The sequence below is a fragment of the Mchenga conophoros genome, linkage group LG23 (genome assembly GCF_057382185.1).
Source record: "Mchenga conophoros isolate Kocher_MC1m ecotype Shallow Benthic linkage group LG23, M_conophoros_male_GT1.1, whole genome shotgun sequence".
In the NCBI taxonomy this organism is placed as follows: Eukaryota; Metazoa; Chordata; class Actinopteri; order Cichliformes; family Cichlidae; genus Mchenga; species Mchenga conophoros.
Window position 1 is genome coordinate 15,688,532 of NC_140547.1, and position 17,986 is coordinate 15,706,517.

General features: G+C 39.2%; 1 protein-coding gene across 1 annotated transcript in view; it reads right to left on the minus strand.

The window, feature by feature from the left end:
- Nucleotides 1-17,986, minus strand: part of slc1a7b (solute carrier family 1 member 7b) — a 48,836-nt gene that overhangs the window by 15,592 nt on the left and 15,258 nt on the right. Inside the window, exons 2-3 of the mRNA XM_085266547.1 lie at nt 11,655-11,734; nt 7,811-8,026 (exon numbers count right to left, since the gene is read on the minus strand). Of these exons, the coding sequence (XP_085122673.1) occupies nt 7,811-8,026; nt 11,655-11,734 (296 nt within the window). The remainder of the gene's footprint in view (nt 1-7,810; nt 8,027-11,654; nt 11,735-17,986) is intronic.

Here is a 17,986-nt window from a genome sequence, read left to right on the forward strand (position 1 = left end):
CAGTGTTTCATGTTCAGACAAAATGTTTCCATTTGAAGCTTTGGCAATAGTTGTCATGAATCGCTGTGCGGCAGGCAGGAGAAGGACCCAGGATGCAGACTCACAGACACGGGGATAAACTTAAAGAACACAGCTTTAATGCTGGCACGGCAGAATACAGGAAATACAGAACTAACTGGGAAAAAGTAAACTAACATTCGCAGGAAGGCACAGGAAGCTCCACACAACATGAGGGACGACGTCACGCTGAACAGAGGGAGACGCAGACAGAAATACACAGAGGGTTAACGAGGAAAGTGGGAACACACGGGGAACACAGGTGACACTGATAATCATAACGAGACAGGGCGGGGTGAACTGAACATGACATGTACGGGCGTGAGAGTCACAAAGTAAACAGGAAGTGCACAGAGGTTCAGACAGGAGGAGAGAGAGCACGGGGAAAACACAGACATAACGGGCTGGGAAAACATGAAACAACCACAGAGGGAGACGAGGGCTCATAAATACATAGAGGGCACACAGGGGGAAGAGAGAGCACGGGGAGAACTTAGACATAATGGGCAGGGGAAACATGGAATAAAACATAAGGAGAGACGAGGGCTCACAGATACACAGAGGGGCACACAGGGGGTAAAAGCCATGAAGGGAAAACACTTAGGGAACAACACAACAGGGCAACTCAGAAAACATGGCCTAAGCAAGGAACAAAATACAAACATACAAGAAAACTAAGAACACTGGGCCAACATGGCCCAGGACCATGACAATAGTGAGATCTTTTCGTCACTCCCCACTTGTTTTCAAAACATGAATAATTTTGAATGAACTGCAAGGTTGTTTTTAGGCCAACAGATGAGTAAAAAAAAAAACATCATACAAAACAAAAACAAAAATAAAACAAAGAAGAGCAAAACAGGAAAGGCAAATCTGCAACTTTCATTATTATTACTGAGCCACTCCTCTGTCTCCTTTCTACACATGCAGTGGGCTCGGTTTCCTTGGCAAGTGAAAAACCCAAGTTCTCTCAACTAAAGATTATCACTTTATTAAACTATGTACTAACAAGCATTTTTTCTAAAACATTTACATTCCTATTTTTGAAATCAATATTAGATTAACAAATTGAACTTGGGTTTTTACGCTGGAACACAGTGTGCGTAATAAAAACAAGAATATCATATTATGACTTCAGGGTAAAAAAAACCCTTGGCTGTTGTCTGATACAAAGCAGTGATATTTATGCTCTCATCTAAACAAACTAAATTGAATTGTTTGCCTGCGGTTGGTGAAGTTGTGCAATTCAGAAGTTGGAAGCACCGACTTGGGAAGCTTGAACTCACATCATTTTCAAGTTGTTTAGAGTAATAATCCTGTTTCATTTTCATCAGTTTTTTTTAAACCTTGACCAAAACCTCACCTTAACCCTTTCCAATTGCCTTTGGTTGCTCAAGCTAAACTTTCTTCTCATGCAAGCATGGGGTTGGCTTTCCAAAAAGTAACTTGAAAAACAATGCTTTTGCCAGACAGACACCACGCTTAATGTTCAGGTCTGATCAGGTCTGATAATAATAATAATAATCCCAAAAAACATCACTTTACCTCAGCCCTTACTTAGAATTTTAATTACTTGCACATTTGACAAAATGAAATTGCATTTGAATTACTGATACACTATGAATAGCGCAGGCTTCACTTTAAAATCAAGGGGAGAGTTTAAATTTCAAAAGAAGGCTGCTAATGTTAGAAACCTCAAACGAGATGCACTCCAATGGTCTGCCATGTATTTTCTAGAAATTCAGAATAGGACATAATGATACACTCAAAAAAAATGAAATTGAGTGGTTGTTACATCTACAGGAGTCTAACTTTAATTTGAACAAAATAATTTCATGTTTCTATGGTAAATGTAATTAATTCATGCAGGATCTGCATAAAATTCAGTGACTTTATTTATTCTTGTTGAGATGACATGACAATCTAGGAAGAGTAGGTATTTGCCTTGACTCGTGAAAATTCACAAGGTCATATGAGATTTCAAACCACTGGGGTTATAAGAGGCTGAAAAGCATACACACACCTGTCAAGGACAAAAAAATAAAGAAAATTCTGTATCAAGCCTTGTAATCATAGCTTTCCTACTTTTCTTTTAGTGCTGATTGACAGCTTGGTGGGGTGATGGTTACACTGAAAAAAAGGGATTGGCCAGCTCTTAGATTTACGTAAGCATCTTGCGTGTATTTAACACAAATGCCTCATGCTTTAAAGTATAGTGTAGAAACTACATGATATGCATTAAATTCTTCATATCATGTTCAAGTGAAGTAAGTCAATAATATAGCAATGTTAAATCCCGCGACACTGCACGGGTTTCAGTCTCACGCTCTTTGGATCGTGGTTTCAGGAAGGCATCCATCTCAGTCAAGTCGAGCAGCCACCTCTACTTTTTTTGGTATACCGAAAAAAGTAAATTGGGTGGTTGTTACATTAAAAAGTCCAACTTGTAATTTGAACACAATAATTTCATGTTTCTATGAATGTAATTAAATCATGAAGGATCTGTATGAAATTCAACAACTTAATTTGTTCTTGTTGAGATGACATGATACAATCTAGTGAGAGTGGTTAGTTGCTGAACTCATGAAATTCACAAGATCGCACAAGATTTCAAACTGCAGGAAAATCACTGGAGTTATAAGAGGCAGACAACTACACACACACCACGTGCATGCTATTGCTATTTATTGTGGATTAACCTGTCAAGGACAAAAACAAAAAAAGTCTGCATCAAATACAGGAAATCATAGCTTTCCTGTATTTCCTAGATTGTTGGCATGGTGGTTAGTGCTGTTGCTTCACAGTAAGAAGGTCCTGGGTTCAAATCCACGTTCTGACTAGTTTGCAGTGGTTTCTCTCTGGGTATTCTGGTTTCCCCCCACAGTTAAAAATCATGCATAGCACTGTTTCTGTGTGTTTGTGTGTTCTCCCCGTGCTTGCGTGGGTTCTCTCTGTGTCATGGTCCGTGAGAACAGTATCCGGGGAGTGTTTGGGTGACCATGCCCTCGGGTCAGGCACCGGCATTGCACCTGTATTCCATCCCAGGCAATTGCAGGAGGACTATTTCACCCAGCACGGACAGCTCCTCCATGCCAGTCTGTTAGTCACTCTTGGTGGTAACTTGGCTCTCCTAAGCTCTGAGTTTATTCAAGTATTCTTTGACCCGTGTTAATATTACACACTTGTGCCCCGGTCGCCATCCGGCAGTTGAAGACATTCGCTGCCTGTCGTCCTGCCTGTTCTGTGTGCGAGAGAACTCTCGCTCCTAGGATTTTTCCCACGGACACCCTCCCCCAACTCTGATTCTTCCCACGGTCTCAATCACAGCTTCCCAGGGCATTTCAGTTCCCGATTTCCTCGGCTTGAGTTATATTCTTGTTTCCTTGGTGGTTCCTGATCGTTTATGTTAAAGAAATAAATCTATACATAGTTCCCGCGAATTTCGTATTCGGCCCCATCTTTGCATGTGAACCTTAGTTCTTGACACTCTGGGTACTCTGGTTTACTCCAACAGTCCAAAGACAGGTAGTTAGTGGGGTCAGATTAATTGGTGATTTTAAATTACAGATAAGTGTGAATGTGAGTGCAAATGGTTGATTGTCTCTCTGTGTTAGCCCTGGGATAGACTTGGCAACTTGTCCAGGGTGTACCCTGCCTTTTGCCCTATAACATCTGGGATAGCCTCCAGCCCCCCCACGAACCTAATAAAGATAAGAGGATGGATGGAGTGACAACTCTAAAAGTTTTTATAAATCCATTAATTTTTTAGTTATCCAAACTCTAGACTTTGTTGAACACTCCAAAAAATGATCTTAAAATAATCACGGGAAGGATTCTCACATTAATAAATGGCTTTCTGTCAGCATTAAGTATTTTCGTGGGACTAACGTAATTTGCATGGGTTGGATCAACTTAAATAAATTATGTTGGATTCAACTACAGTAAATAATTTGATTCATCATTAATGTCAAAGGAGCTTGCAAAGAAAAGCGTCTGGACTTCTTTAAGTTGCTTGAAGACGTTTCACCTCTCATCCGAGAAGCTTCTTCAGTTCTAAGGTCAAATGGTGGAGAGTCCCAGATTTAAACCTAGTGGGAGTGTCTCCCCACAGAGAGACAAAAGGACCCCCTGATGATCCTCTAATCGCCTGAGCCAAGGTGTGAAACTGGGTGTGGGTCCCAATCAGCCAGAGTTTCAGGTGAGCTCTTTGTGAAACCTGGCCCCACCTTATCATGCGAATTCCTGAGGTCAGATGGCCCAGGATGTGAGTGGGCGTTAAGGCGTCTGGGGAGGGAACTCAAAACTGGATTATAGATGGCAGACAGTTGGCGTCGTAAACCACCGCCTCTGTTCAAAGATGGTCGCTCACAGTGGACATAGATGGCTTCTTTCACTCCTATTTCAAACCATCTGTCCTCTCTGTCCAAAATGTGAACATTGACATCCTCGAAAGAGTGACCTTTGTCCTTAAGATGCAGGTGGACTGCTGAGTCTTGTCCTGTCAGGACACTTACACTTACGCCTGTAGTGATGAAGTGCTTTGAGAGACTGGTCTGTCAGCACATCAGGGCTGGTCTGCCTCCCACTCTGGACCCCCACCAATTTGCCTACAGGACAAATCGTTCCACCGAGGACGCTATCACCATAGCGCTCCACACTGCGCTGAGTCACCTGGAGCACCGAGGAAGCTATGTGAGAATGCTCTTTCTGGACTTCAGCTCAGCATTCAATCATATCATCCCGGAGATCCTGGTCCAGAAACTGTCTCACCTGGGACTCTCCACCCCCATCTGCCTCTGGATCAAGGACTTCCTGACAAATAGACCACAGTCTGTCAGACTCGGCCCCCACCGGTCCAGCACCATCACACTCAGCACCGGGTCTCCACAAGGATGTGTTTTGAGTCCCCTCCTGTTTACGCTCTACACATCCGACTGCTCCCCTACCCATCTCTCAAACACCATCATAAAGTTCGCGGATGACACCACAGTGGTTGGACTCATCTCAAGGGGGGATGAGTCGGACTACAGAGATGAGGTCAACAGACTGACTGAGTGGTGTTCAGTTAACAACCTCCAACTGAACACCACGAAAACTAAAGAACTTATCTTGGACTTCAGGAAGGGCAGAGCAGACCCGGCCCCACTTTACATTCACGGGAGCTGTGTGGAGAGGGTACACTCCATGAGGTTTCTGGGCATGCAGATATCTGATGACCTCTCCTGGACTGCAAATACTACAGCGGTGGTTAAAAAGGCCCAGCAGCGTCTCCACTTTCTGAGAGTGCTCAGGAGGAACAACCTGGAGGAGAGGCTGCTGGTGACATTTTACAGAGCCACCATAGAGAGCATCCTAACGTACGGCATAACAACATGGTATGCAGGGTGCTCAGCTGCAGACAGGAAAGAACTGCAGAGGGTCATCAACACAGCCCAGAAGATCACTGGCTGCTCTCTGCCCAGCCTGGAGGTCACTGCAAACTCTCGGTACCTCAGCAGAGCTGGCAATATCATCAAGGACCACTCTCACCCCAGCAACCAACTGTTTGAACTATTACCGTCAGGCCGACGGTACAGGTCACATAAAACCAGGACAAACAGATTCAGAGATAGCTTCTTTCCCAGAGCTATCACCGTAGTAAATAAGCACAAAAACAATTGAACCTATTCCATACCGTCACTGTCATTATATTATGCTGCTATTCTGTATATATTGTACATACTATTGTTTGAGTACTTACGATTGTTTTTTTGTACTTTTTATATTTTACATTTATATTTATTATTGAAACTTGCACCAAGGGAGTGGCACTCCAATTTCGTTGTACTCTGTACAGTGACAATAAAGGCTATTCTATTCTATTCTATTCTAAATGTAATATTGGATTGGTTAGACTACGTACATGTGAGTTTTGTTTTGTCAAAAATGTCAAAATAACATGGCAATATGGACATTTTTTTCTATTATTATCTGTCTGTTTAATTCTATTAATTTTACTGGCTGCAGACAACTTGACATAAAGGAAATATCTCGAATAAAACAGAATACGATACAGTATTTTTAATGTCTAAAATAGATTTCAATATAGTTTACACAAAAGCACTAAGGACTATAGTATTGTATTTGAATGTCAAACTGTGGAACTGCAGACTTCAACTCCAAAAACTCAAACACATGCCACACTTCCATTAGTTAGTTTTTACTGACAGAGTTTTTAAGGTCACTGCTCTGATTACTGGCTTCAGACTCACCATCCAAATAAACAGCCTGAAATCAGATGCTTGGATTAGAAAACCAAACAGATACAGAGACACGCCAGGTGACAGTTAATAGTCCTGTTTACAGATACTGCTTATGAGAAACTGAGTACCATCTTCTATTAAAGAAGATTAAATGGTTTTTAGTCAACAATGAAGTCATCCCAGAATACGGGAACTGAATAGTTTAAGACAACCAATATGTTTAATCCTCTCTCGGGATTTGTTACAAATCCGAACAGCCTGAAAAACTAGGGTGCGGTCAGGATTGTGTCTGCTCTACAAACACACCATCACCTACTTACCCTTAGTTTAGGGTCACTTTAAAATCTGCAAGTTTTGAAAGAAAAGCACATTTCCTATTTCTTTATTTATGATGTAAAAAAATGACAAGTAAAATAAATACTTTGTGATTCTTAATGGATTATCTATGTAGGTGTACAGAGCCCCATTTTCAGCAGCCACCGTTCCCCGGCACATTATGTTACCTAATGCAAGTTTATCATGTTAAAAGGTGATCTCGGTAAAAGCCATTTCCCAATTATGTTATAAAATCTGTTCTGATGATTAAAGAAGCAATTTCGCTAGCTGAGAGGAGCATTAACCGACCCATTGTGGGTTAAATTATTAGCTCAAAGTAATCGCCAAGAAATAACGTACTTTTGAAACTTGCCACGCTATTTTATTAAAAAAAAAATCTATATACCTGTTTTCAGGGTGTGTGTCATCATGTCAAAACACTGCTGTCGAGACAGACGGTGAAGTTTGAACTACAGCAATGGAACTTTTGATTATTTTGGCAGGTGTTTACATGTTTGTGAGAAAGATTCAAAGAAAAGACCTGGAGTACCTATCCTCCACTATCTTGCCAGTATTTTTGAGTTTGGTATCCATGCTAAAAGTTGAGATTTCTCTGCCTGTGTTGACTCAGTTTGACTCTTTGTTTACATGAATGAAGTAAAGACCACAGAACAAACCTCATTCTTAAATCACTGGTTAAACTGAACAGAAATTCACTAGCTGGGCCAACGTCACCGTTTTAGTAGGTAAAGGTGAATGCTTGGACATGAACTGAGCTGCGGCTTGGGAAAGGCCTGGAAGGGGACTGACGACGGCTCCCAGGCCTGGCAGATCCCCATAGGAGTGAAGAAGTTAAAGAATTGAGAACAAGGAGGGAGGGTGGGACACGTAAACGAGAATGAACAGCTTGCAGAACTGGGGGAACCTATATACAGATGACATCCATAATGAGCGTGTTTGGTGGCCTGGTCCTGCTCCTGAAATTCCAATATATAATCTCCAATCCATGAGATAGCCAACGCACCTTTGTTGGCCATCTCACACAGCACACGCTAAATTCAGCACATACAAAGCACATACTGTAGCAGTATGTGCTTTGTTTCTACTGCCATCAAATGAGTCAAAGTCGCATTTGTGTGTAATTCATGGCCTGGAGATAATTCTTCAGAAAACTTGGACAAATGTTCTAATCTCACCGGATCAGGTCCAGGAGTGCATCTGCAGAACTCATGATGGGTTTGCTGCTGTCCTCAGAGTCCTCTTTTTGGGCTGCACCTCCTGGGTGGATGATGGAGACCATGATGATCCCCACGATCACAGCCACAAAGGTGGTCCACAGGTAATACGATACTGTGATCAGACCGAGGCGACTGGAACATTTTGCATCGAGAGCTGCCAGTCCCGACATCAAACTGAAAGAAAAAACAAGAAGTTTGGACTGAATGCATTTTAACCTTTCCACCTCTGAGTTACCTGGATTTGTATACTCGTTTCTAACACTGATTAAATATTCCACCAATCAAAATTGTAATGGTATGCAACATAACTTGCTCTTTCTTGCCACAAATAGTATATGTACATAGAACAAAAATGTTCTGTGAGGGTCCTGGATGATCGATGGTTCATTCATGGGTTTGAATTCACCATCTGGCTGTGACTTTCTGTGTGGAGTTAGCATGTCTGTGTGGGTTCTCTCCGGGTACTCTCCAGCTTCCTAACACAGCCCAGTCATTCAGTTGGTGGGGTCGCGTTAATTGGGGATTCTAATTTGCCCATAGATGTGACTGTGAGTGTGAATGTGGTCTGTGTCACTGTTTTAGCCCTTTGACAGACAGGGTGTGCCCTGCCCCTATGGTAGCTGGGTTCCATTCCCCCTGTGACCCTGAATTGGATAAGTGCAAGAAATTGGATGGATGGACCGATTGGTAAATTCAAAATAATACTCTGGTGTGGCATAGAGGTTATCAGATTGTGGCGCTGCTCAGGTGTTACTGAAGCCCAGGTTGCTTTGATTGCAACATTCAGTTTGTCTGTACTTTGTTGGGTTGGGTATTTTTTTATTATCTTCTTGGCAATAAACCACAGCTTGGCCAATCAAGCACAGCAATAACATCGTCAGTAAAGAATTTGGTAGTAGTTTTGGTGGCGTGGACAGATCCTAAGTCCTGTGGAAAAGAAAATCAGCTGCTCCATAAATCTTCTCAGCAAATGGAAGCACAAAGTGCTCGAAAGTCTTCTTTTAAATATCTGAATTCATTTAGGACTTAATAAAATATAACTTTTCATGACAATCCTCTCAAGGCTGCAGTTATCCCTGTTGCTTGTGCACCTTTTCCTACCACACTTTTCTCTCCCACTAAGCTTTCTATTAATATACTTTCATATTGCATGCTGTGAACAGACAGACTTTTCAGATATTTCCTTCTGAACTAGGAGTACACAAGGTATTTATATTCCGAATATGAATTTATTCAAACTCCAAAGTTTTAGCAGCAGCACAAATTTTGTGTTTCATAAATGTTACCATTTTAGTTTTTAATTTATATTATTTTGTTACGTTTCTAAGAGTGAATAACAATAAAAAGCACTTCAGAAGTTTGAAAGCTATTATTGGTAAATACATAAAAATTAAGCTTTGGCAGTGGTGCCACTGGTAGTATTAAAAAAAATTCTAATATTTTTCTGTGACATTTTTTCCACGTTACATGCGAGTACATTTTGATCTAGTAACAACACGCAACACAAAAAAAAGTATTCGGACAGCAAAGAGCAAAGGACACATAGGAGAAGAGCATCAGGTGGTTGGATGGCTAGTTAAAACACTGGACTCAAATGCAGGAAGCTGTGGTTTGTTTCCCAGTTTCATTTCCCCTTAAAACAATGACGGAAGCTCCAAAAGCTACTGAATAGGACGGTGATCATTTAGACATATCCTACATACTGAATGTTCAAAGTAAATTCCTCAAAGTAAAAATGTTAGTTTCATCTGTGAAAGCAAACAAAAGAGAAATGCAATGAGACAAATCTTTAAAGAACCATCATCAAAACCAAAGATTAAACTACATACAAATTCTCAAAACAAGATTAATGAAGAAACGTTTTGTATTTCTCAGTAAATAAGAAAATAAATGGATGCTTTTAAAATGTATTTTTTCCATGCAAAATCTTATTCAGTGAGCTAGTTTTATGTTGAATAATAAACAGCATTTCCTTACATGGGATGTTTGTTAGTAATTTTACTGGTATATAAACAGATTCATGAGCAAAGCTCCAATAGAGATAAGTTTAGATAAGATGGAGCAGATGAAACAAACTGTAAAGATGTGCAGGCAGCACACTGACATTTTAAAAAAGGAGAATTTTTATGGACATGAGTCTAAAGAGGGCTTTTCTGTGGAGAGAAACAAAGTTTTCACTCTCAGTGGATAAAATAATGTACTTTTTTTCAAAACCACAGGCTTATCTCTGTGTTATGATAGTAAGATGGGCCCACTTCCAACACATAATTTTTCAACATGAAGGTTACTGGTGTGAAAGAGTGTGCTTTAACCCAAACCACAATGACTTTCTAAACCGACCAGACAGCTTTTAGCGTCCACATTCAAAAAGTGACAAGCTGGTGAAAACAAATCTAAAAAGGACATGACAAAAAAAGCAGTGAGGTTTATAAACCTGTGCTACTACCACCCCTCCAGACTTCTGACCTTGATCTTTGGTTTATATTTTAATAGTGGCTAATATTACGGAGCTAAGATAAAGAGAAGCAATAAGCAGGCACTGTGTGAGAACACATTGTGAGAGCTTTGGTGTTTATCCGGTCGTTAAGTGATGACGTGACGAATCCTACTTCCGGGTCTAAAGTAGTAGCGTTTAATATGGCTTTTGTGTTGTTAACATGTTTAATGTTATGTATTTTCTTCTATTTGATCTCAAAAAGCTCCTAAAACAGTCAGTGATCACTGTTGACCTCCCTCGGCTTTTATTACCGCTAATCATTTATTTAAGCTCAGTTTTTAAAACCTTAGGATGTAACTACAGCCCAGCCCATGCAGCAGTATATGAATGACTAACCTCGTATTGTGGATGGATTATCTCAGTTGTTCTCCTGGCTGAAGTTTGGTCCTTTTACAGCATCCTGCCATGTGATTACATTTGTTCCTGACCACCGAGAACACTCACGTTAAGTTTTATCGAGTGGAAAAAAAGTTAGCTTGTTTATATTATGCTAACATAGCTGTGTCGCTAGCGGTCACGTAGCACATCATTATATACCAGCTAGCCAAACTTCAGTAACCCTACAAACGTCACTGCTGTTTAGTTTTCTGTCTTCATTTATGTTGGAAGTGATAACAGAGCTGTACGTTTTAATTTGTTTCAAAAACCCCGCAGTCAGGACATGCTATATTGTATTTAGATAGAAGCTAGTGAGCTACCTTCCTGCTAACTTCTAACTCTGTTAAATGTCATAAATTCTGTTTTCATGGATGCCTGGATGGTAAACTCAATTGTTACACCTGGTAGAGCAGAACGCTGATCATTTTATTAAAGATGAAAGACTTTAGACAGTTTTTCAACTCTCAGTAATGCCATAGTGATCGTTTGATATATGGACCTGCAGCGGAGTTTAGGCCCAGACACGGCTAAGGAGACTTAACGACCGGATACTCGATGAGCTAACAAAGAAACAGAGATGAACTGTTCAATCGATGGATCAAGCGCAAATGGAGCTAGGAATCAAAGGCAAACAATACTGTCAGTTTATTGTACTTGCAGTACAGGCAAGCAGCTGATCACATTATTTTTCTATTTTTTCTATTCACATGGACTTAAAATTAAGTACATATATCATTTTATTTTTATTTTATTTTAGATTCACATATTTTGTCAAACTTGATTCCAATGTCAATTATCCCAAACCAGCAGAATGTAAATGTATGTATGTCTTAATAACCGACTGAATACATTACTGGAAACTTTAGATATGCTAAGTTAAGTAGTGATTTGGGTCATTGTGTTAGAGCTGTACTGACGTGCAGGTACCTGGACACGACGAGTGGGAGAATCAGCATCTTCAGCATCCTCATTAGTAGTTCACCAGGAAACTGAAAGTACTTCACCTCCTGTCAGGGTAAGAGAAGAGAAATAATGGTCACGGGTAATTTTAGGAAGTCTATCACACAGATTTTTGAAAAGGACCTTATGTTACTAAAAAAGAAATAATGAACAGGAGCAGGGCATGACAGTGACACATAATGAATTACCTTTTGAAGAGTTTAGATGTCTGTTATAAAAAAAAATTCAGTTTCATGGACAGAAATGAGACTCTGACTATCTTCCTATTTTTCTTCTTTGCTAATAAATGGGTACATGTTTAATCTGCATTGTAAACACCTTCATCTCACCCTATCTCTTGCACTCTGTCACACCAACTCTCTGAATGTCATCCTTCACTACATGCTCTTTTACTGCTGCCTGGCAGCTCCATCTTCAGCCTTCTTCCTCTGCGTGTTCTCCAAACTGTCCTAGCCTTGTGTCTCCAATGTTGTCTCCAAGCACCTCAGCCTCAGCATTCCCTCCTTATGTTCTCCTTTCTAATCCTGTCCCTCCTGGTCACTCCCAGCATTCTTAACATCCACCATCATACAGGAAGAAAATGCACATCCAGCACAAGCCATTATAAAAAATGTGATGCTGAATTACACTTAAATATTGTAGATTTCCTAGTACAGAAAATCTTTTGATTCATCACTGTCCTTCCCACACCTCTGCCAGGTTGAGAAACAAAATATCACAAGACTTGCAGAAATAGAAAACAACATTTTTTTGTCCTTATGCTAAGTTTAACAAGCAAAATGGTATTTGAAATTTTGATTTTCACAACAGTAACAATGTGTGGAATTTGAGAAAAAGAGATCATTTCATCTAAAGGATAGATGTAACACCCTTAGATGAGGGCTGGTTGCAGCAGAATAACGGTGGCTCACAGTATCACGTAGCAACCTGTATTTAAAAGTGGTTTGTTTCTGTAAAATTGTAGCAATACATACTAAGTAACAAAACAGTATGTGCCTCAGAGCCCAAGCTTGGGCATCATTTAGAGACTCAAATCTCAAAAGATGGGAAACAAATCCAGCACTCACGGATCAAATGTTCTATTTTTGAATCCTCTCAAGGAGCAGGTGTATGCTGGTTGAAATTCACTCTACTTGGTGAAGCACGCTGACAATAAACACAAAGAATGAGAGAAAGAACATGGGAGCTTGTATGATGGAAAGATGGAGGTGAATTGGTGAAAGAGAAGCTGGAGAAAGTGTTAAGAGCCACCACATCATCTACAAGCTTATGTCAGTATAGAGAAAAGGGTTCTTCAGGTATTGTCTTTAGGTTCAGTAATTGGCTAAAAGAGGAGAGCGTAACAAATGCGATCATTTCATAGCAGTTGTAACTGAAAACCAAGATTTGAATATGTGAATATTTTCTCCCTTCTTTAGACTTTAACCCAGGTTTAGCAGCAGACCATATGAAGTCGACAGGTGGTCACTTGGCTCAAGTCATGCTATGCACAATTATAACCATACATGCACAGTACACCCATAAAATAATGTAGCCACAATTTTAAACAGTCTAAAAATACCTGTCTTAGATTGCAGAGGCAACCCATATGGAAAAGATATATATAAATCTTATAAAGTTTGTATCTGTCTTGTGTGAAACTTGTATGAAAAGCATACAAGCGTGAAAACAGATATAAGATCCCTTGAAAAATTATATAATGAAACTTGTATGTTTTGGATACTTACTAAAACAATATATGAAAGTAATGAGAAAGTGGCCACTTTCATGAGTCACATATAAGTTTTTACTATTTCTTTTCCATATGGGAAAGCAGGAAACAAAAAGGAGAAACATTTTTTCTGAAAGTGGATCAATGAACTCACCAGCTAATTGTGAACACAGAATCTCCTCAGCACATTTCTACTTGTTTCGCAGTTTTTCAGTACCTCCATGCTTTAAAAGTAGTTGCACAAACTGACGACTGAGGTATTTTTGGTTTCAAAGAGACATTAGAAGCAGTCTGACTGTTATTGGCCTATCCACTCTGTCTTCTTCTTTTACCAGGACTGCTACAGAAGCACTGAAAAACTTGCACAGCTATGACTTTTTACTAATATGGCTATTTAAGGTTTTCATTAACAAACTATATGAATTAATGCAACTTTTATTATTAATAGAATTCAGCTAAGGGGGCACAGATACTTTACTGGGTGGGCCTAACAACAACACTAATCATAACCTAATCATATTAAAGTATCCATAAAGAAATTCTGTACATTAATATTAACAGCTGTAGCAGAAAGCTAGCTCTCTTATTCATAAAACTGGCTCTGTGCCACAACTAGGCAAACTATAACCCTGGTAGCTCTGATGCTAGTGTTTAAAACCCAGCTAGCTGGAGCTACCATCACTGACATATCAAACATTTTGGACATTTACTGCAGTGCTGCTTCTTTTTTGTTTCAATTCAGTGGGCTACATACTGAACTTTAGAATTACAAACAAAGTATCAATCCTTATTGAAAATCGCTAACAATTTCTCCATCATTGAGGAGGGAGTGCCACACAGTTAGTCATTTCTTTTTAATTCAGATTCATTCCTGACTGAATAAGTGGAAAAAAAATTAACAGGGTGAATTAACAAATTGTTAAAAGTGTTTAAAAAGCAAAAAAAGGCAATTGTGTTGCCAAGGCCGATTGACTTTGATGTTGACTTTAGCCTTGAGATGAAATTATGTCCCTGGCTGTCACAAAAGCAGTGATTTTGTAATTCCAGTTGGAACAAGGTAGGTGATGAGTATTTTATCAAGGTTGTAAATCCCACAAAGCCTCAGATCTTCTATTGCTTTCATTTGTATATACAGATTTTCCCCCCTAACTGGCAGTTTATTATAACATACTGGAACAACTGTAAGTTCATGACCTGCGATAAATTGAAAGCCTGTCGTGGGAGTACCAGGCTATCAATTTATCGCATGGATGGAAAATGTGATGTTAAAGTGGTCCAGAAAAAGAAAAATCTCACTGTTACCTTTCACTGGTGTTGCATTTCTTTGATGTTTACATGAGAAGTTGTTAAGCATTAAACAGAGATTTGTTAAATCAGATGGAAAAAAACAGCTGCAGCAGAGCGGGCTTACACATATGGACAGTGTATTAACATGGATGACATACCAGCTTTTGACCTACAACAGCTTACATTTCCCTGCTTTTCACTGCATATGTTCAGATTTCATTTTATTCAGAAATTACCCCAGTTGGTCAATAGAAAACGGTCAATAGAAAACATGTAGTCGCTTTCTTGTTTGACCTTTGTTGTCCTCTATTTTTTGAATTTGGATTTCCTTGTTGATTGTAGCCTCCTTTGTGTTTCTCCATGTTCAGTCATGTATTAGTTTTGCTTCTGTGTTTTGTTGCTTCCAGATTTATTTTGTAAGTCTTCTGTCTCTTGTGCTTTCCCTTTATTTTCACTTAAGCAGGCCTTTCATTTCAGCTCTGCATTGTTGCCCCATGTCTCAACTCTACCAAATTTACTTTCTGCATGTTCTCTAGATGAATACAGGACTACCTATATAAATTTAGCTTGGTTTTTGGTGTTTTTTTTGTTTTTTTTAAACCTGTACTGTAATGGACCCATCACAGGAGATTTCTCTGACATGTTTCTTAATGATTACAATGAATGCACTTACAAAAACAATACACTGGAAAGCAATAAGATCATGTTTGTTTTGTATTTTTATAAGATTTAATATCATTCATTCATTCAATTCAGAAAATGCCCAACTCATCATAGTGCTGCACAGTGATGGCAACAAGAAAGATCAAAAGAAACATTTAACCTATTATTAAACTTAATTGGCTCAAAATGTAAAAGAACCCACCCACCACTTCAATCACACCCTGGATCTTGTTCTGACATGTGACATAGGAACTGAACATTTATGCAGTGTTCCCTGAAAACCCTCTTTTGTCTGATTACTTCTTAATAACACTTAAATTTACAATAATGGATTACTCAATAGTGGGTAATACATTTCATTACTGTAGACGTCTTTCTGAAAGCGCAGTAATTACATTTAAGCATATTTTTCCTCCACTTATTGTGTCAACACAGTGCAGAGCTGCTACTCCCACAGAGGTCGATTATCTTGTTAATGGTGTCACATCGACATTGTGCATGACTCTGGATACTGTGGCGCTTCTGAAAAAGAAAGCCTCAAATCACAAGTACTTGACTTCCTGGTATAACTCTCTAATGTGCACCTTATAGCAGATAACCCAAAAGTTAGAGAGAAAATGGTATCTCATTATTTTAGAAGATCTTCATTTAACCTGGAAAAATAGTTTATTGCTCTATATAAAAGCCCTCCTAAAATGACATCTTACTTTTCATTAGTGAAGAAAATAAGAGCAACCCCAGTTTTCTTTTCAACACTGTAGCCAGAATCAGTCTGCTGAGCCAAACTTTCCTTGAACCTTAACTAGTAATGAGCTCACAAGTTTCTTCACAAATAAAAATATAACCAATAGAGAAAAAATTATTCATAACCATCTCATGCATCATTACATGCAGATACTTTCAATAACAGTACGACTGATGAGTCGTACTGTTTTATCTCAAAGATAGAAAGAGTAGTTTTAAACTTAAGTGTCTAATCAAAGACACTTATATTTCAAAAAAAGCATTTTTTAAAAATCTTTCACAAATCACAAAATCAACACCTACTGTGAAAGTGGAGTTCAACTGACTATTACTCAGTTTTATGGAAAGAAATCCCTTCTGATTGACTTTAAGAAACTCCCAAAGCAACATCACTGGTGTGTAAAGTAGACCTTGTTGTTCATTCCTCTCACAGACTCTATTACTCAATAGAGACTGGCGTAGGTGGAAGGAATATTTCAACAGGAAAAGAGGTGAGAGTCATGGCTAAGCACAGAGAGGTAAATCTAATATGCAAGTTTTGGGGAGTTTGTCGGCAGATCTTGTGGGGTTTTGTGTGTTTGTGAGTCCACCAGGCTTAACACTGGCCTCTGTCCAGTGCAACAGCGGACAGCTGTTCTCTATCAGCTGTGCTGTTTCCATCCCATGCAGCCAGAGCACATATCTCCAAAATGAAACTGGCAGTGGATCAGTTGCTTGACAAAGCTTCTTTCCTCCCAAGTGGTCTCTACGGGCGCAGTGCAGTTTCAAAGCTCTGAACCAGGATCATGCAATTTAAAATATAATTACACTTCATGCACCAGAATATAAAGATCAATTGAATATGTGCTACACAAGACCTTACATAAAAGTATTTATGTTTTTTACGTTTTCTTTATTCTCTTCTCATCCCATCATAAATAGAGGGTGGTTTTATCTTGTGTTAAATTAATTGGTTAATGCCCTTTATTAATAATGAAGGTGTTATAACGTTTTCACATACTAAAAACGAGATGAACAAGGTGTATCGTTTATTTATTTTAATGTTAAACATGTGATTGAGGCTTCAATTTTGAAGTTAGAAAATACAAATGGTAATTGAAAAAAGTGAGTCCTTAGAGGTGCTGTGCTGGATTCAGAACCACCGGATGTATTATTAGAGCATGAGCACCACAGAGTTTACTGTGTATAATCTGGATTTCTTTTGGCTTTTAAGCTCTGTCTGTTAGATTGTCAATACTTCCACCTTTGTTTTGTTCGCCCAGTGTTTACTCTGTGTATAATAATCCTCTTTTCCCTTCGTCAAAGCTTCTGTTATGTTCCTGTGAAGTCTTATGTTGCTTGCTCCTGTTTCTAAAAATAATAATTTGATATAATAGAAAAATAATAATAATATAATATAAAAATATGTTTATTCTAAATAATAAATAATAATTCATGAATTCAAATAAATATCAATTTTTAATAACATGACACCTAATCACATATGAACATGAATTAAAGGCCCTTTAAGTTTATGTAAGTCCATCCATCCATCTATCCAAATGACAACCGCCAGGTCAGTTAAATGTGAATGGTATATTGTAGCCATTAAACAAATAATTAAGTTCAGGTACAAATAGAGGGGTTGGCTTAGAAAAAGTGCATAAAACTCAATTTGTGGGTGTGACAATAGCTGACAAAATTTGCTGGAAATGTCACATGGGGCGATCGTGGCTCAAGAGTTGGGAGTTCGCCTTGTAATCGGAAGGTTGCCGGTTCGAGCCCCGGCTTGGACAGTCTCGGTCTTTGTGTCCTTGGGCAAGACACTTCACCCGTTGCCTACTGGTGGTGGTCAGAGGGCCCGGTGGCGCCAGTGTCCGGCAGCCTCGCCTCTGTCAGTGCGCCCCAGGGTGGC